The 20,121-nt window shown below is 42.5% G+C and overlaps 2 protein-coding genes across 2 annotated transcripts; both read right to left on the reverse strand.

Annotated features, from left to right (window-relative positions):
• Positions 1 to 6,729: 6,729 nt before the first annotated feature.
• On the reverse strand, positions 6,730 to 8,331 carry LOC118242671 (mucin-5AC-like; the record flags this gene model as incomplete). The annotated part of the gene is made up of 2 exons (XM_035534738.1): positions 6,730 to 7,652; positions 7,782 to 8,331. Coding segments are annotated over 2 exons (1,473 nt in total), but the record flags the coding sequence as incomplete, so codon positions are not given.
• Positions 8,332 to 9,042: 711 nt separating this feature from the next.
• Positions 9,043 to 11,259, reverse strand: LOC118242672 (integumentary mucin C.1-like; the record flags this gene model as incomplete). Its single annotated transcript, XM_035534740.1, has 3 exons — positions 9,043 to 9,136; positions 10,940 to 10,983; positions 11,200 to 11,259. Coding segments are annotated over 3 exons (198 nt in total), but the record flags the coding sequence as incomplete, so codon positions are not given.
• Positions 11,260 to 20,121: the final 8,862 nt, after the last annotated feature.

Raw genomic sequence — 20,121 nt, forward strand, 5'->3', positions numbered from 1 at the left:
ATGAGTTGTAGAGGATGTGGTAGTAAAAGAAGAGGATGTTTTAGGGGTCTTGCTAGTCACAGTGGTAGTGCTGAAATGAGTAGGAAAAGTAGAGGACAAAGAAGGAGTACTGCTAGTGGTGGTAGGAACAGTAGAGTTTGTTGAAGAAGTTCGGTTAGTGGTGGTAGTATCAGTTGAGGTTATTGAATGAGTAGTAGTAGTCGTGGTAGGAACGGTAGAGGTTGTTGAAGGAGTAGTGGTAGTGGTGTTAAGAACAGTAGAGGTTGAAGGCGTGTTGCTAGTTGCAGTAGGAACAGTAGAGTTTATTGAAGGAGTACTGCTAATGGTGGTAGGAACAGTGGATGTTGTTGAAGGAGTACTGCTAGTGATGGTAGGAACAGTAGTGGTTGTTGAAGGCGTGTTGCTAGTGGTGGTAGGAACAGTAGAGGTTGCTGAACGTGTGTTACTAGTAGTAGTGCTAGTTGTCGTAGTAACAGAAGAGACTGTTGAAGGGGTGTTGCTTGTGGTAGTAGAGGGAGTTGTAGTGATAGCAACAGTAGAGGATGATGAAGGGGGGCTGCTAGTGGAAGTGATAGTGCTGGTAGTGGCAGAAACAGGAGAGGATGTTGTAGTCATGTTAGTCATGGTAGTGCTAATAGCGGTAATAACAGGTAAGCTTGTGGAAGTGGTATTGCTAGTGGTAGCGGCAGTGCTGGTAGTGGCAGGAACAGTAGAGGTTGGTAAAGGGGTGTTGATTGTAGTAGTTTTGGTGCTGTTAGTGGGATGAGTTGTAGAGGATGTGGTAGTAAAAGAAGAGGATGTTTTAGGGGTGTTGCTAGTCACAGTGGTAGTGCTGAAATGAGTAGCAACAGTAGAGGACAAAGAAGGAGTACTGCTAGTGGTGGTAGGAACAGTAGATTTTGTTGAAGAAGTTCTGCTAGTGGTGGTACTATCAGTTGAGGTTATTGAATGAGTAGTAGTAGTCATAGTAGGAACGGTAGAGGTTGTTGAAGGAGTAGTGGTAGTGGTGTTAAGAACAGTAGAGGTTGAAGGCGTGTTGCTAGTTGCAGTAGGAACAGTAGAGTTTATTGAAGGAGTACTGCTAATGGTGGTAGGAACAGTGGATGTTGTTGAAGGAGTACTGCTAGTGATGGTAGTAACAGTAGAGGATGTTGTAATCATGTTAGTCATGGTAGTGCTAGTTTTGGTAGTAACAGGTAAGCTTGTGGAAGTGGTATTGCTAGTGGTAGCGGCAGTGCTGGTAGTGGCAGGAACAGTAGAGGTTGGTAAAAGGCTGTTGATAGTAGTAGTTTTGGTGCTGTTAGTGGGATGAGTTGTAGAGGATGTGGTAGTAAAAGAAGAGGATGTTTTAGGGGTGTTGCTAGTCACAGTGGTAGTGCTGAAATGAGTAGGAACAGTAGAGGACAAAGAAGGAGTACTGATAGTGGTGGTAGGAACAGTAGAGTTTGTGGAAGAAGTACTGCTAGTGGTGGTACTATCAGTTGAGGTTATTGAATGAGTAGTAGTAGTCATAGTAGGAACGGTAGAGGTTGTTGAAGGAGTAGTGGTAGTGGTGTTAAGAACAGTAGAGGTTGAAGGCATGTTGCTAGTTGCAGTAGGAACAGTAGAGGTTATTGAAGGAGTACTGCTAATGGTGGTAGGAACAGTGGATGTTGTTGAAGGAGTACTACTAGTGGTGGTAGGAACAGTGGATGTTGTTGATGGAGTACTGCTAGTGATGGTAGGAACAGTAGAGGATGTTGTAGTCATGTTAGTCATGGTAGTGCTAATAGCGGTAATAACAGGTAAGCTTGTGGAAGTGGTATTGCCAGAGGTAGAGGCAGTGCTGGTAGTGGCAGGAACAGTAGAGGTTGGTAAAGGGATGTTGATTGTAGTAGTTTTGGTGCTGTTAGTGGGATGAGTTGTAGAGGATGTGGTAGTAAAAGAAGAGGATGTTTTAGGGGTGTTGCTAGTCACAGTGGTAGTGCTGAAATGAGTAGGAACAGTAGAGGACAAAGAAGGAGTACTGCTAGTGGTGGTAGGAACAGTAGAGGTTGTTGAAGAAGTTCTGCTAGTGGTGGTAGTATCAGTTGAGGTTATTGAATGAGTAGTAGTAGTCATAGTAGGAACGGTAGAGGTTGTTGAAGGAGTAGTGGTAGTGGTGTTAAGAACAGTAGAGGTTGAAGGCATGTTGCTAGTTGCAGTAGGAACAGTAGAGGTTATTGAAAGAGTACTGCTAATGGTGGTAGGAATAGTAGAGGTTGTTGAAGAAGTACTGCTAGTGGTGGTAGGAACAGTAGAAGGTGCTGAAAGGGTACTGCTGGTGATAGTTGAAGTGCTGGTAGTTAAAACAACAGGAGATTTTGAAGGAGTGTTGCTAGTTATGGTAGTGCTGGTAGTGGGAGGAACAGCAGAGGATGTTGATGAGGTGGTGATAGTTGTAGGAGAATTGGGGATAGGAGAAGGAATAACAGAACTTGTTGTAGTGGTGTCAACAGTGGTAATGAAAGTACTATTAGTGGGAGGAGCTGTGGAGGATGTGGAAGTGGTTTGGATATTAGCTGTGAAAGTGCTGGTCATGCCAGGAACATAGGATGTTGAAGGCATATTTATAGTGATAGTGGATGTGCTTGTGGGAAAATTAGAGTATATCGAAGGGATTTTTGTAAAGGTAGCAGAAGTGATAGTAGGAATAGCAAATGATGTTGAAGAGGTTTTGATAGTGGTAGGTGAAACAGAGGCAGGAACAGAAAAGGATATTGAAGGAGTTTTGATATGAGTTGAAATGATGTTAGTCGGAGGAACAGTAAGTAGTGATGACGGGATGTTGATAGTTGTAGTGAAATGTCTGGTAGTGGTACCAACCTCAGAAGAAGTTGAAGGGGTGCTGGCAGTGCTAGTGCTAGTAGTGGTTGGAACTGTAGAGGTTGTTGAAGGGGTAGTGGTAGTGGTGGTATGAACAGTAGAGATTGTTGAAGGAGTACTGATAGTGCTGGTATGAACAGTAGAGGTTGTTGAAGGAGTACTGCTAGTGGTGGTAGTAATAGTAGATCTTGAAAGAGTACTACTTGTGGTGGTAGTGATAGTAGATGTTGTTGGAGTATTGATAGTGGTGGAAGGACTGCTAGTGCTAGTAGTGCTAGTGCTAGTCAAAATGCTGGCTATGGTAGGAACAGTAGAGGTTGTCGAAGGAGTACTGCTAGTGGTGGTAGGAACAGTAGAGGTTGTCGAAGGAGTACTGCTAGTGGTGGTAGGAACGGTAGATGTTGTTGAATGAGTGGTGCTAGTGGTGGTAGGAACAGTAGAAGTTGTTGAAGGAGTAATGCTAGTGGTGGTAATATCAGTTGAGGTTATTGACTGAGTAGTATTAGTCGGGGTAGGAATGGTAGAGGTTGTTGAAGGAGTACTGCTAGTGGTGGTAGTATCAGTTGAGGTTGCTGAATGATTAGTACTAGTGGTGGTAGGAATAGTAGAGGTTGTTGAAGGAGTATTGCTAGTGGTGGTAAGAACAGTAGAGGTTGAAGGCGTGTTGCTAGTTGTGGTAGGAACAGAAGATGTTGTTGAAGGAGTACTGCTCGTGGTGGTAGGAACAGTAGATGTTGTTGAAGGAGTACTGCTAGTGGTGGTAAGAACAGTAGTGGTTGTTGAAGGAGTACTGCTAGTGGTGGTAGTAGCAGTAGAGGTTGTTGAAGGCATAGTACTAGTGGTGGAAGGAACAGTAAAGGTTGTTGAAGGGGTAGTGGTAGTGGTGGAAGGAGCAGTAGATGTTGAAGGATTACTACTTGTGGTGGTAGGAATAGTAGATATTGTTGAAGGAGTACTGCTAGTGGTGGTAGTAGCAGTAGAGGTTGTTGAAGGCATAGGACTAGTGATGGAAGGAACAGTAGAGGTTGTTGAAGGGGTAGTTGTAGTGGTGGAAGGAGCAGTAGATGTTGAAGGAGTACTACTAGTGGTGGTAGGAACAGTGGATGTTGTTGAAGGCGTACTGCTAGTGATGTTAGGAACAGTAGAGGTTGTTGAAGGAGCACTGCTAGTGGAAGTAGGAACAGTAGATGTTGTTGAAGGGGTAGTGGTAGTGGTGGTAAGAACAGTAGAGGTTGAAGGCGTGTTGCTAGTTGTGGTAGGAACAGTAGATGTTGTTGAAGGAGTACTGATAGTGGTGGTAGGAACAGTAGTGCTTGTTGAAGGAGTACTGCTCATGGTGGAATGAACAGTAGATGTTGTTGAAGGAGTACTGCTAGTGGTGGTAGGAACAGTAGTGGTTGTTGAAGGAGTACTGCTCATGGTGGTATGAACAGTAGATGTTGTTGAAGGAGTACTGCTAGTGGTGGTAGGAACAGTAGTGGTTGTTGAAGGAGTACTGCTAGTGGTGGTAGTAGCAGTAGAGGTTGTTGAAGGAGTACTGCTAGTGGTGGTAGGAACAGTAGTGCTTGTTGAAGGAGTACTGCTCATGGTGGTATGAACAGTAGATGTTGTTGAAGGAGTACTGCTAGTGGTGGTAGGAACAGTAGTGGTTGTTGAAGGAGTACTGCTAGTGGTGGTAGTAGCAGTAGAGGTTGTTGAAGGAGTACTGCTAGTGGTGGTAAGAACAGTAGTGGTTATTGAAGGAGTACTGCTAGTGGTGGTAGTAGCAGTAGAGGTTGTTGAAGGCATAGTACTAGTGGTGGAAGGAACAGTAGAGGTTGTTGAAGGGGTACTGGTTGTGGTGGAAGGAACAGTAGATGTTGAAGATGTACTACTTGTGGTGATAGGAATAGTAGTTGTTGTTGATGGAGAATTGCTAGTGGTGGAAGGAACAATAAAGGTTGGTGAATGTGTACTGCTAGTGGTAGTCAAAATACTCGTTGTGGTAGGAACAGTAGAGGTTGTTGAAGGCGTGTTGCTAGTAGTTGTAGTATCAGTAGAGGTTGTTGAAGGAGGACTACTAGTGGTGGTAGGAACTGTGGATGTTGTTGAAGGAGTACTGCTAGTGATGGTAGGAACAGTAGTGATTGTTGAAGGTGTGTTGCTAGTGGTGGTAGGAACAGTAGTGGTTGTTGAAGGAGTACTGCTTGTGGTAGTAGGAACAGTAGAGGTTGTTGAAGGGGTAGTAGTAGTGGTGGTAAGAACATTAGTGATTGTTGAAGGCGTGTTGCTAGTGGTGGTAGGAACAGTAGTGGTTGTTGAAGGAGTACTGCTAGTGGTAGTAGGAACAGTAGATGTTGTTGAAGGAGTACTGCTAGTCGTGGTAGGAATAGCAGAGGTTGTTGAAGGGGTAGTGATAGTGGTGGTAAGAACAGTAGAGGTTGAAGGCGTGTTGCTAGGTGTGGTAGGAACAGTAGATGTTGTTGAAGGAGTACTGCTAGTGGTGGTAGGAACAGTAGTAGTTGTTGAAGGAGTACTTCTAGTGGTGGTAGTAGCAGTAGAGGTTGTTGAAGGCATAGTACTAGTGGTGGAAGGAACAGTGGAGGTTGTTGAAAGGGTAGTGGTTGTGGTGGAAAGAACAGTAGATGTTGAAGAAGTACTACTTGTGGTGGTAGGAATAGTAGATGTTGTTGAAGGAGTATTGCTAGTGGTGGAAGGAACAATAAAGATTGATGAATGTGTACTGCTAGTGGTAGTCAAAATACTCGTTGTGGTAGGAACAGTAGAGGTTGTTGAAGGTGTGTTGCTAGTAGTTGTAGTATCAGTAGAGGTTGTTGAAGGAGTACTACTAGTGGTGGTAGGAACAGTGGATGTTGTTGAAGGAGTACTGCTAGTGATGGTAGGAACAGTAGTGATTGTTGAAGGCGTGTTGCTAGTGGTGGTAGGAACAGTAGTGGTTGTTGAAGGAGTACTGCTAGAAGTAGTAGGAATAGTAGATGTTGTTGAAGGAGTACTGCTAGTCGTGGTAGGAATAGCAGAGGTTGTTGAAGGGGTAGTGATAGTGGTGGTAAGAACAGTAGAGGTTGAAGGCGTGTTGCTAGTTGTGGTAGGAACAGTAGATGTTGTTAAAGGAGTACTGCTAGTGGTGGCAAGAACAGTAGTGGTTGTTGAAGGAGTACTGCTAGTGGTGGTAGTAGCAGTAGAGGTTGTTGAAGGCATAGTACTAGTGGTGGAAGGAACAGTAGAGGTTGTTGAAGGGGTAGTGGTTGTGGTGGAAGGAACAGTAGATGTTGAAGGAGTACTACTTGTGGTGGTAGGAATAGTAGATGTTGTTGAAGGAGTATTGCTAGTGGTGGAAGAAAAAATAAAGGTTGATGAATGTGTACTGCTAGTGGTAGTCAAAATACTAGTTGTGGTAGGAACAGTAGAGGTTGTTGAAGGTGTGTTGCTAGTAGTTGTAGTATCAGTAGAGGTTGTTGCAGGAGTTCTGCTCGTGGTGGTAGGAACAGTAGATTTTGAAGGAGTACTTCTAGTGGTGGTAAGAACAGTAGTGGTTGTTGAAGGAGTACTGCTAGTGGTGGTAGTAGCAGTAGAGGTTGTCGAAGGCATAGTACTAGTGGTGGAAGGAACAGTAGAGGTTGTTGAAGGGGTAGTAGTAGTGGTGGAAAGAACAGTAGAGGTTGAAGGCGTGTTGCTAGTGGTGGTAGCAACAGTAGTTGTTGTAGAAGGAGTACTGTTCGTGGTGGTAGGAACAGTAGATGTTGTTGAAGGAGTACTGCTACTGGTGGTAAGAACAGTAGTGGTTGTTGAAGGAGTACTGCTAGTGGTGGTAGGAACAGTGGATGTTGTTGAAGGAGTACTGCTAGTGATGGTAGGAACAGTAGTGGTTGTTGAAGGAGTACTGCTAGTGGTGGTAGTAGCAGTAGAGGTTGTTGAAGGCATAGTACTAGTGGTGGAAGGAACAGTAGAGGTTGTTGAAGGGGTAGTAGTAGTGGTGGTAAGAACAGTAGAGGTTGAAGGCGTGTTGCTAGTTGTGGTAGGAACAGTAGATGTTGTTGAAGGAGTACTGCTAGTGGTGGTAGGAACAGTAGTTGTTGTTGAAGGAGTACTGCTCGTAGTGGTAGGAACAGTAGATGTTGTTGAAGGAGTACTGCTAGTGGTGGTAAGAACAGTAGTGGTTGTTGAAGGAGTACTGCTACTAGTGGTAAGAACAGTAGTGGTTGTGGAAGGAGTACTGCTAGTGGTGGTAGTAGCAGTAGAGGTTGTTGAAGGCATAGTACTAGTGGTGGAAGGAACAGTAGAGGTTGTTGAAGGGATAGTAGTAGTGGGGGTAAGAACAGTAGAGGTTGAAGGCGTGTTGCTAGTTGTGGCAGGAACAGTAGATGTTGAAGGAGTACTGCTCGTGGTGGTAGGAACAGTAGTGGTTGTTGAAGGAGTACTGCTACTAGTGGTAAGAACAGTAGTGGTTGTTGAAGGAGTACTGCTACTAGTGGTAAGAACAGTAGTGGTTGTTGAAGGAGTACTGCTCGTGGTGGTAGGAACAGTAGATGTTGTTGAAGGAGTACTGCTAGTGGTGGTAAGAACAGTAGTGGTTGTTGAAGGAGTACTGCTCGTGGTGGTAGGAACAGTAGATGTTGTTGAAGGAGTACTGCTAGTGGTGGTAGGAACAGTAGTTGTTGTTGAAGGAGTACTGCTCGTGGTGGTAGGAACAGTAGATGTTGTTGAAGGAGTACTGCTAGTGGTGGTAAGAACAGTAGTGGTTGTTGAAGGAGTACTGCTAGTGGTGGTAGTAGCAGTAGAGGTTGTTGAAGGCATAGTACTAGTGGTGGAAGGAACAGTAGAGGTTGTTGAAGGGGTAATGGTTGTGCTGGAAGGAACAGTAGATGTTGAAGGAGTACTACTTGTGGTGTTAGGAATAGTAGATGTTGTTGAAGGGGTATTGCTAGTGGTGGAAGGAATAGCAGAGGTTGTTGAAGGGGTAGTGGTAGTGGTGGTAAGAACAGTAGAGGTTGAAGGCGTGTTGCTAGTTGTGGTAGGAACAGTAGATGTTGTTGAAGGAGTACTGCTAGTGGTGGCAAGAACAGTAGTGGTTGTTGAAGGAGTACTGCTAGTGGTGGTATTAGCAGTAGAGGTTGTTGAAGGCATAGTACTAGTGGTGGAAGGAACAGTAGAGCTTGTTGAAGGGGTAGTGGTTGTGGTGGAAGGAACAGTAGATGTTGAAGGAGTACTACTTGTGGTGGTAGGAATAGTAGATGTTGTTGAAGGAGTATTGCTAGTGGTGGTAGGAACAGTAGTTGTTGTTGAAGGAGTACTGCTCGTGGTGGTAGGAACAGTAGATGTTGTTGAAGGAGTACTGCTAGTGGTGGTAAGAACAGTAGTGGTTGTTGAAGGAGTACTGCTCGTGGTAGTAGGAACAGTAGATGTTGGTGAAGGAGTACTGCTAGTGGTGGTAGCAACAGTAGTTGTTGTAGAAGGAGTATTGTTCGTGGTGGTAGGAACAGTAGATGTTGTTGAAGGAGTACTGCTACTGGTGGTAAGAACAGTAGTGGTTGTTGAAGGAGTACTGCTAGTGGTGGTAGGAACAGTGGATGTTGTTGAAGGAGTACTGCTAGTGATGGTAGGAACAGTAGTGATTGTTGAAGGCGTGTTGCTAGTGGTGGTAGGAACAGTAGTGGTTGTTGAAGGAGTACTGCTAGTGGTAGTAGGAACAGTAGATGTTGTTGAAGGAGTACTGCTAGTGGTGGTAGGAACAGTAGAGGTTGAAGGCATGTTGCTAGTTGTGGTAGGAACAGTAGATGTTGTTGAAGGAGTACTGCTAGTGGTGGTAGGAACAGTAGTTGGTGTTGAAGGAGTACTGCTCGTGGTGGTAGGAACAGTAGATGTTGTTGAAGGAGTATTGCTAGTGATGTTAGGAACAGTAGTGATTGTTGAAGGCGTGTTGCTAGTTGTGGTAGGAACAGTTGTGGTTGTTGAAGGAGTACTTCTATTGGTAGTAGGAACAGTAGATGTTGTTGAAGGAGTACTGCTAGTGGTGGTAGGAATAGTAGAGGTTGTTGAAGGGGTAGTGGTAGTGGTGGTAAGAACAGTAGAGGTTGAAGGCGTGTTGCTAGTGATGGTAGGAACAGTAGTTGGTGTTGAAGGAGTACTGCTCGTGGTGGTAGGAACAGTGGATGTTGTTGAAGGAGTACTGCTCGTGGTGGTAGGAACAGTAGATGTTGTTGAAGGAGTACTGCTAGTGGTGGTAGGAACAGTAGTTGTTGTTGAAGGAGTACTGCTCGTGGTGGTAGGAACAGTAGATGTTGTTGAAGGAGTACTGCTAGTGGTGGTAAGAACAGTAGTGGTTGTTGAAGGAGTACTGCTAGTGGTGGTAGTAGCAGTAGAGGTTGTTGAAGGCATAGTACTAGTGGTGGAAGGAACAGTAGAGGTTGTTGAAGGGGTAATGGTTGTGCTGGAAGGAACAGTAGATGTTGAAGGAGTACTACTTGTGGTGGTAGGAATAGTAGATGTTGTTGAAGGGGTATTGCTAGTGGTGGAAGGAATAGCAGAGGTTGTTGAAGGGGTAGTGGTAGTGGTGGTAAGAACAGTAGAGGTTGAAGGCGTGTTGCTAGTTGTGGTAGGAACAGTAGATGTTGTTGAAGGAGTACTGCTAGTGTTGGCAAGAACAGTAGTGGTTGTTGAAGGAGTACTGCTAGTGGTGGTATTAGCAGTAGAGGTTGTTGAAGGCATAGTACTAGTGGTGGAAGGAACAGTAGAGCTTGTTGAAGGGGTAGTGGTTGTGGTGGAAGGAACAGTAGATGTTGAAGGAGTACTACTTGTGGTGGTAGGAATAGTAGATGTTGTTGAAGGAGTATTGCTAGTGGTGGTAGGAACAGTAGTTGTTGTTGAAGGAGTACTGCTCGTGGTGGTAGGAACAGTAGATGTTGTTGAAGGAGTACTGCTAGTGGTGGTAAGAACAGTAGTGGTTGTTGAAGGAGTACTGCTCGTGGTAGTAGGAACAGTAGATGTTGGTGAAGGAGTACTGCTAGTGGTGGTAGCAACAGTAGTTGTTGTAGAAGGAGTATTGTTCGTGGTGGTAGGAACAGTAGATGTTGTTGAAGGAGTACTGCTACTGGTGGTAAGAACAGTAGTGGTTGTTGAAGGAGTACTGCTAGTGGTGGTAGGAACAGTGGATGTTGTTGAAGGAGTACTGCTAGTGATGGTAGGAACAGTAGTGATTGTTGAAGGCGTGTTGCTAGTGGTGGTAGGAACAGTAGTGGTTGTTGAAGGAGTACTGCTAGTGGTAGTAGGAACAGTAGATGTTGTTGAAGGAGTACTGCTAGTGGTGGTAGGAACAGTAGAGGTTGAAGGCATGTTGCTAGTTGTGGTAGGAACAGTAGATGTTGTTGAAGGAGTACTGCTAGTGGTGGTAGGAACAGTAGTTGGTGTTGAAGGAGTACTGCTCGTGGTGGTAGGAACAGTAGATGTTGTTGAAGGAGTATTGCTAGTGATGTTAGGAACAGTAGTGATTGTTGAAGGCGTGTTGCTAGTTGTGGTAGGAACAGTTGTGGTTGTTGAAGGAGTACTTCTATTGGTAGTAGGAACAGTAGATGTTGTTGAAGGAGTACTGCTAGTGGTGGTAGGAATAGTAGAGGTTGTTGAAGGGGTAGTGGTAGTGGTGGTAAGAACAGTAGAGGTTGAAGGCGTGTTGCTAGTGATGGTAGGAACAGTAGTTGGTGTTGAAGGAGTACTGCTCGTGGTGGTAGGAACAGTGGATGTTGTTGAAGGAGTACTGCTAGTGGTAGTAGTAACAGTAGTGATTGTTGAAGGCGTGTTGCTAGTAGTTGTAATATCAGTAGAGGTTGTTGAAGGAGTACTGCTAGTGGTGGTAGTAGCAGTAGAGGTTGTTGAAGGCATAGTACTAGTGGTGGAAGGAACAGTAGAGGTTGTTGAAGGGGTAGTGCTTGTGGTGGAAGGAACAGTAGATGTTGAAGGAGTACTACTTGTGGTGGTAGGAATAGTAGATGTTGTTGAAGGAGTATTGCTAGTGGTGGAAAGAACAATAAAGGTTGATGAATGTGTACTGCTAGTGGTAGTCAAAATACTCGTTGTGGTAGGAACAGTAGAGGTTGTTGAAGGCGTGTTGCTGGTAGTTGTAGTATCAGTAGAGGTTGTTGAAGGAGGACTACTAGTGGTGGTAGGAACAGTCGATGTTGTTGAAGGAGTACTGCTAGTGATGGTAGGAACAGTAGTGATTGTTGAAGGCGTGTTGCTAGTGGTGGTAGGAACAGTAGTGGTTGTTGAAGGAGTACTGCTAGTGGTAGTAGGAACAGTAGATGTTGTTGAAGGAGTACTGCTAGTGGTGGTAGGAATAGCAGAGGTTGTTGAAGGGGTAGTGGTAGTGGTGGTAAGAACAGTAGAGGTTGAAGGCGTGTTGCTAGTTGTGGTAGGAACAGTAGATGTTGTTGAAGGAGTACTGCTAGTGATGGTAGGAACAGTAGTTGGTGTTGAAGGAGTACTGCTCTTGGTGGTAGGAACAGTGTATGTTGTTGAAGGAGTACTGCTAGTGGTGGTAGTAACAGTAGTGATTGTTGAAGGCGTGTTGCTAGTAGTTGTAATATCAGTAGAGGTTGTTAAAGGAGTACTGCTAGTGGTGGTAGGAACAGTAGATGTTGTTGAAGGAGTACTGCTAGTGGTGGTAGGAATAGTAGAGGTTGTTGAAGGGGTAGTGGTAGTGGTGGTAAGAACAGTAGAGGTTGAAGGCGTGTTGCTAGTGATGGTAGGAACAGTAGTTGGTGTTGAAGGAGTACTGCTCGTGGTGGTAGGAACAGTGGATGTTGTTGAAGGAGTACTGCTAGTGGTGGTAGTAACAGTAGTGATTGTTGAAGGCGTGTTGCTAGTAGTTGTAATATCAGTAGAGGTTGTTGAAGGAGTACTGCTAGTGGTGGTAGTAGCAGTAGAGGTTGTTGAAGGCATAGTACTAGTGGTGGAAGGAACAGTAGAGGTTGTTGAAGGGGTAGTGGTTGTGGTGGAAGGAACAGTAGATGTTGAAGGAGTACTACTTGTGGTGGTAGGAATAGTAGATGTTGTTGAAGGAGTATTGCTAGTGGTGGAAAGAACAATAAAGGTTGATGAATGTGTACTGCTAGTGGTAGTCAAAATACTCGTTGTGGTAGGAACAGTAGAGGTTGTTGAAGGCGTGTTGCTGGTAGTTGTAGTATCAGTAGAGGTTGTTGAAGGAGGACTACTAGTGGTGGTAGGAACAGTCGATGTTGTTGAAGGAGTACTGCTAGTGATGGTAGGAACAGTATTGATTGTTGAAGGCGTGTTGCTAGTGGTGGTAGGAACAGTAGTGGTTGTTGAAGGAGTACTGCTAGTGGTAGTAGGAACAGTAGATGTTGTTGAAGGAGTACTGCTAGTGGTGGTAGGAATAGCAGAGGTTGTTGAAGGGGTACTGCTAGTGGTGGTAAGAACAGTAGAGGTTGAAGGCGTGTTGCTAGTTGTGGTAGGAACAGTAGATGTTGTTGAAGGAGTACTGCTAGTGATGGTAGGAACAGTAGTTGGTGTTGAAGGAGTACTGCTCTTGGTGGTAGGAACAGTGGATGTTGTTGAAGGAGTACTGCTAGTGGTGGTAGTAACAGTAGTGATTGTTGAAGGCGTGTTGCTAATAGTTGTAATATCAGTAGAGGTTGTTAAAGGAGTACTGCTAGTGGTGGTAGTAGCAGTAGAGGTTGTTGAAGGCATAGTGGTGGTAGGAACAGTGGATGTTGTTGAAGGAGTACTGCTAGTGATGGTAGGAACAGTAGTGATTGTTGAAGGCGTGTTGCTAGTGGTGGTAGGAACAGTAGTGGTTGTTGAAGGAGTACTGCTAGTGGTAGTAGGAAAAGTAGATGTTGTTGAAGGAGTACTGCTAGTGCTGGTAGGAATAGCAGAGGTTGTTGAAGGGGTAGTGGTAGTGGTGGTAAGAACAGTAGAGGTTGAAAGCGTGTTGCTAGTTTTGGTAGGAACAGTAGATGTTGTTGAAGGAGTACTGCTCGTGGTCGTAGGAACAGTAGATGTTGTTGAAGGAGTAATGCTAGTGGTGGTAAGAACAGTAGTGGTTGTTGAAGGAGTACTGCTAGTGGTGGTTGTAGCAGTAGAGGTTGTTGAAGGCATAGTACTAGTGGTGGAAGAAACAGTAGAGGTTGTTGAAGGGGTAGTGGTTGTGGTGGAAGGAACAGTAGATGTTGAAGGAGTACTACTTGTGGTGGTAGGAATAGTAGATGTTGTTGAAGGAGTATTGCTAGTGGTGGAAGGAACAATAAAGGTTGATGAATGTGTACTGCTAGTGGTAGTCAAAATACTCGTTGTGGTAGGAACCGTAGTGATTGTTGAAGGTGTGTTGCTAGTAATTGTAATATCAGTAGAGGTTGTTGAAGGAATACTACTAGTGGTGGTAGGAAAAATAGTGATTGTTGAAGGCGTGTTGCTAGTAGTTGTAGTATCAGTAGAGGGTGTTGAAGGCATAGTACTAGAGGTGTAAGGAACAGTAGAGATTGTTGAAGGGGTAGTGGTAATGGTGGTAGGAAGAGTAGTGGTTGTTAAAGCAGTACTGCTAGTGGTGGTAGGAACAGTAGTTGTAGTTGAAGAAGTACTGCTATTGGTGGTAGTAACAGTAGTGATTGTTGAAGGCGTGTTGCTAGTAATTGTAATATCAGTAGAGGTTGTTGAAGGAATACTACTAGTGGTGGTAGGAAAAATAGTGATTGTTGAAGGCGTGTTGCTAGTAGTTGTAGTATCAGTAGAGGGTGTTGAAGGCATAGTACTAGAGGTGTAAGGAACAGTAGAGATTGTTGAAGGGGTAGTGGTAATGGTGGTAGGAAGAGTAGTGGTTGTTAAAGCAGTACTGCTAGTGGTGGTAGGAACAGTAGTGGTAGTTGAAGAAGTACTGCTCATCGTGGTAATATCAGTTGAGGTTGTTGAATGAGTAGTACTAGTGGTGGTAGGAACAGTCGAGGTTGTTGAAGGGATAGTGGTAGTGGTGGAAGGAACAGTAGATGTTGAAGGAGTACTACTTGTGTTAGTAGGAACAGTAGATGTTGAAGGAGTAGTACTAGTGGTGGTAGGAACAGCATTGCTTGTTGAAGGAGTACTGCTAGTGGTGGTAGGAACAGTTGTGGTTGTTGAAGGAGTACTGCTAGTGCTGGTAGGAACATTATTGGTTGTTGAAAGAGTACTGCTAGTGGTCGGAGGAACAGTAGTGGTTATTGAAGAAGTAATGCTAGTGGTGGTAGTAACAGCAGAGGTTGTAGAAGTTGTACTGCTTGTGGTGGTAGGAACAGCAGTGGTTACTGAAGGAGTACTGCTAGTGGTGGTAGGAACAGTAGTGGTTATTGAAGGAGTAGTAGTAGTGGTGGTAAGAACAGTAGAGGTTGAAGGCGTGTTGCTAGTTGTGGTAGGAACAACAGTTTCTACAACAGTAGTTGTTGTTGAAGGAGTACTGCTCATGGTGGTAGGAACCGTAGATGTTGTTGAAGGAGTACTGCTAGTGGTGGTAGGAACAGTAGTGGTTGTTGAAGGAGTATTGGTTGTGGTGGAAGGAACAGTAGATGTTGAAGGAGTACTACTTGTGGTAGTAGGAACAGTAGATGTTGAAGGAGTAGTACTAGTGGTGGTAGGACCAGCTGTGCTTGTTGAAGGAGTACTGCTAGTGGTGGTAGGAACAGTTGTGGTTGTTGAAGGAGTACTGCTAGTGCTGGTAGGAACCTTAGTGGTTGTTGAAGGAGTACTGCTAGTGGTCGGAGGAACAGTAGTGGTTATTGAAGGAGTAATGCTAGTGGTGGTAGTAACAGCAGAGGTTGTTGAAGTAGTACTGCTTGTGGTGGTAGGAACAGCAGTGGTTACTGAAGGAGTACTGCTAGTGGTGGTAGGAACAGTAGTGGTTATTGAAGGAGTAGTAGTAGTGGTGGTAAGAACAGTAGAGGTTGAAGGCGTGTTGCTAGTTGTGGTAGGAACAACAGTTCCTACAACAGTAGTTGTTGTTGAAGGAGTACTGCTCATGGTGGTAGGAACCGTAGATGTTGTTGAAGGATTACTGCTAGTGGTGGTAGGAACAGTAGTGGTTGTTAAAGGAGTAGTGGTTGTGGTGGAAGGAACAGTAGATGTTGAAGGAGTACTACTTGTGGTAGTAGGAACAGTAGATGTTGAAGGAGTAGTACTAGTGGTGGTAGGACCAGCTGTGCTTGTTGAAGGAGTACTGCTAGTGGTGGTAGGAACAGTTGTGGTTGTTGAAGGAGTACTGCTAGTGCTGGTAGGAACCTTAGTGGTTGTTGAAGGAGTACTGCTAGTGGTCGGAGGAACAGTAGTGGTTATTGAAGGAGTAATGCTAGTGGTGGTAGTAACAGCAGAGGTTGTTGAAGTAGTACTGCTTGTGGTGGTAGGAACAGCAGTGGTTACTGAAGGAGTACTGCTAGTGGTGGTAGGAACAGTAGTGGTTGTTGAAGGAGTAGTGGTTGTGGTGGAAGGAACAGTAGAGGTTCCTGAAGGTGTAGTGGAAATGGTGGTAGGAACAGTAGTGGTTGTTGATGGAGTACTGCTAGTGGTGGTAGGAACAGTAGATGTTGAAGGAGTACTGGTAGTGGTGGTAGGAACACTAGTGGTTGTTGAAGGTGTACTGCTAGTGGTGGTAGGAACAGTCATGGTTGTTGGAGTACTGCTAGTGATTGTAGGAACAGTAGTGGTTGTTGAAGGAGTACTGCTAGTGGTTGTAGTAACTGTAGATGTTGAAGGAATACTGCTAGTGGTGGAAGGAACAGTAATAGTTGTTGAAGGATTAATACTAGTGGTGGTAGGAACAGTAGTGGTTGTTGAACGAGTAACACTCATGGTGGTAGGAACAGTAGATGTTGAAGGAATAGTACTAGTCATGGTAGGAACAGTAGTGGTTGTTGACGGAGTACTGCTAGTGGTGGTAGGAACAGTAGAGGTTGTTGAAGGAGTACTACTAGTGGTGATACCAACAGTAGAGGTTGTTGAAGGCGTGTTGCTAGTGGTGGTAGGAACATTAGAGGTTGTTGAAGGAGTACTGCTAGTGGTGGTAGTATCAGTAGAGGCTGTTGAAGGAGTCCTGCTAATGGTGGTAGGAACAATAGAGGTTGTTGAAGGAGTACTGATAGTGGTGGAAGGAACAGTAGATGTTGAAGGAGTACTGCTAGTGGTGCTAGGAACAGAAGATGTTGCTAAAGGAGTAGCACTTATGGTGGTTGGAACAGTAGAGGTTGCTGAAGGAATACTGCTAGTGGTAATAGTAATATTAGTGGTTGTTGATGGTGTGTTCCGAGTATCAGTGCTTGTTGTAGTAACAGTAGATGATGCTGAAGGGGTCCTGTTAGTGGTATCGGAAATGGTGGTATTGGTATCAACAGGAGAGGCTTTTGAAGGGGTGTTGCTAGCTTCAATCCTAGTGCTGGTTGTCATAGGAACAGTAGAGGTAGTTCCAACATCTTTGCTGCTGATAGTATTGTCTGCTCCAGTGTCAGGGCTGCTTAGAAAATATGATATGCATATAGTAAAAATTTACAATGTAAAACCAATTTAATCATATAAACACATTTATTTTTTACTGATGTGTGAAATATAAAAAGGTACTCACCTCACTGTACTGCATGATACTAGGGATTGGATCAGTAGTTGTATTAGAATTATTCAAATGAGAAACTTTTTTTTTATCATATTGTAATGAAATATTTCTTATGATAGCAGATATGTGTCTTACCTATACAGAGAGCAGAAAGGATAAGCGCTCCACACTTAACAATTTTCGTTCTCATTGTGATTTTTGCACATTTACCAGATCATTGTTCAGTTATCCTAAAAGAATACAAAGTGATTTTTTTAAATATGCATCTTAAAACACCACACTATTTCTTAAGAAGAAATAAAGCTGATTTTAAAATTACAATGTCAAACAATGAAAAATATACCAAATTTAAATTATTTTGCTATATTGACAAAAGTCTGTTTTCTTTATAATCATAAGAGCTTACATTTATCTGGCTCAAAAGAATTATATTTTGAGGTTACAAATGATGGAGTAAGTCATACATTTATTTTGTTCTTTAACAATGGAATCAATGTCCAAAATCTGCAGCGAAGAACAAGTTGGATCATATTTTTATACCATAAATTTGATCTAAAAAGCAAAGTTAAGTTTGCTGGAGCAGCTATCATGGTCTGTTGCCATCATGCATGCAACCAGTTTCTTCCAGCTCCGACAACAATCAATATCACTGCACTTCCCAGAATCCCATTCACAGTGAAGTACAACATTCAACCAATCACTTGTCACTTTACTCATTCATCCTCACTGGACTATTGATTTCACTTGTTTTATATTATCTATGCTTATATAAACCTGATTTATTATATCCTTGTGAAATACTGCCACTAGTTTTCCTGGTGCATACTTTGCCTAAATTGTGTTTGGCCCCTGCTGGGTTTTTTTTTGGATACTGGCTGTTTGTCTTGACTTACAAATTTGGATTCTTCCTCTGGCTACATTCTCTATGTTAATAAATTCAGTCCCTTCATCTGCGAGTGTCTGACCTGTTTTGTCTGAGATGTCAATATGGTAAAAAATAAAAATAAATAAATAAATGTGATTGCCCTGGTAATTTTGCAGTGATATGATGGCAGTATTAAATCCACCTGTCTGGGATACAGAACAGCTTGATATTTTAGACTCTTAACTACACATGCACATGTATGCACACATACACAGAAACACACACAGATCCTATGATATGTTTTACTATCTCATATTTCAGGCGTAAATTACATTTGACTTAGACTTTAAGGAAATGTTTTAAGCGTGAGATTCAATATTTTTTCATATATATTAGTTCAGTTCAAGTCAAATCTGAAACTAAAAACTAGCTCTTATAATTATCATGAAAATAACTAAGTGTAGTCTGCTTCATTCCCTTTTGGCAAGCAATTTTTCAGTCCACACGTTATATTTATCAACTGTAATTTAAACAGCAAATATGAATCTCTAGATGGGGAAATATGCAAAGACTGACATCTCAGTATATTTTTGACCAGCAATAATTATATGTCAAAGTGATGAAGATAACATAATAAATACAGTACTGTTTTCAGGTAGTATTATTTTCAGATAGTATTGTGTTCAGTGTAATACTGTGTTTAAGTGTGAAGGTTAGTAATGTGTCTAGCATGTGTTCTTGTCTTATTTGCTATGATAGGTGTGTGTCTTTATGTTTTAATTTTCTTACATATAAAACCCCTTTTCTGTTATAACCACTTTGTGGGTTACTGATGTGTTAGGTTTGTTTAATTTTCATTTGCACACTAGTTTTGAGTTTTCCATCGTTTCATTAAATGTATAGTTTGAAACACATTTTCTTCCCCCTTTTTGTGGCACCTTTCTTTGTGGTATCAGGGTACGATCATTTTCAGGGTAGTACAGTCAACAGGTAATAGTGTTTTCAGGGGGATAGTCAGGTAATCGTGTTTTCAGGGGGATAGTCAGGTAATAGTGTTTTCAGGGGGATAGTCAGGTAATAGTGTTTTTAGGGGGATAATCAGGTAATAGTGTTTTCAGGGGGATAGTCAGGTAATAGTGTTTTTAGGGTGAACTTTCTGCATTTGTAATAAATGTTGGAGATTACAGACATTGTCTTTTCACCTAAAAATAAAACCAATTCCATGGAATTAAGTAATTAAAACTGAAAAAAAAGAAAAAAAAAAAGAAAAAAAAAGAGGAACTGAAACCTCAAGATGTCTTGTGATGATTGTACAGGGCAAATAAATACTGAATTCTAAACTAATTGTATTGCTGCCGACCGTTTACTGACCATTTGATAGCTTGGCTTGACACACTTCTTCTCTTCCAGTGAATAACTTTATTTGTTGGTTTACAGTTGGTTTACTTGCAGATACAAATATATATTTTTACATATAGCTGGTTAAGAACGTGGTCAAAACAGTACATATTACAGTACAAGATCCCAGACTCATTGCTCCTGCTACACGTCACATCCATTTGCCCTCTCATGTGAGGTCTTGCATTGTGTCACAGGGGGACGGTAATGGTTAAATGAAGCACATCAAACAAACTTCAATTCATAACCACAAATGTATATGCTACAATAGCTCGACAACAAAACCAATCCAAAATTTTTTGATAGAAACAAAATAAAAAGAAAGGCAATTGGCTATGTCAATTTGGGTATTCTTTTGTCTGATGTAGCAGCTGTTGTGACCTTGAGATCATATAACACCAAAAGTGCTATTGAAGGGGGAAGCGGGATTCCTTGTTACCGCCAGCTAACGTCTTGGGTTTGTAAGTGTACTTAAATGTAACAATTTTAACTACACTACATACTGCATACTCAAAAAACAAGTTAGTATTGGTAAATAGTATGCAACTGAGACGCACCCTACATCACTGGTTAATTTCTGCTCTACATGCAATGGGAGCTAAATATAAAGTTCCAAACAGTTCTGAAACAACAGATTGTGCTGTTCTTTGCATATGTAACCTAAAATGTCTGTACATCTCTAAGTGGAGCTCCGTGGAAGTGATTAAACTTGCTATTAAAACAATTATTTATTTTTTTGATTCAGAAGAGTGTGAATAGGAGTTAGAAATATATGATTAGTCTGTGGGAAGAAATCTGAAAAACCCTCATCTCTCTCCAAATTGGCATTTCATGTTCTGGAGTGTTTCAAACACAAAATACAAAATAAAATGATAAAACTGAGTCAACACAAAACTGCAAGAATAATCATGTTTTTCATTATTAAAAATGACACAATTTACTGAGACAAAGCAAGCAATGACATCTTTAACCCCAAACCCCTCTGTGCCCCTCAAAGCTCTCCCTATTTCTAACTACAAATCACACTACCTGACCATTTAATAGTTTAATAGTTGTGTGCGAAAGTGAAGATCACATATCTTATATCTTTTGTCTTGGGTACATTTATTTGCAGAAGAAAACCCTCCCAACAACTAATAAAATCCTCATAAATGGGACCAAGGCCTCTGTCAAAGCTTACAACTGTACAACCTGCAGATTTCAGTGTGGTCCTGTTGTCAATTGTTTTGGCATATGCTGGTTTAATGAATGCATAATAAAGGTGAGAGAGCTCACTCTTATGTAGTAGCAGCAGCACAGCAGTGAAATACCACACCAAAATATTTTAAAAATCCATCCCACCAAATTATCAAAAACTTCTATAGCTAAATATTTGTACTAATTACTATTAAAAGCCAAAGATGTAAATAACAACCTGGCATATGTATTTTCCTTCTCTAAA

This window comes from Electrophorus electricus, chromosome 16 (assembly GCF_013358815.1).
Source record: "Electrophorus electricus isolate fEleEle1 chromosome 16, fEleEle1.pri, whole genome shotgun sequence".
Classification (NCBI taxonomy): Eukaryota; Metazoa; Chordata; class Actinopteri; order Gymnotiformes; family Gymnotidae; genus Electrophorus; species Electrophorus electricus.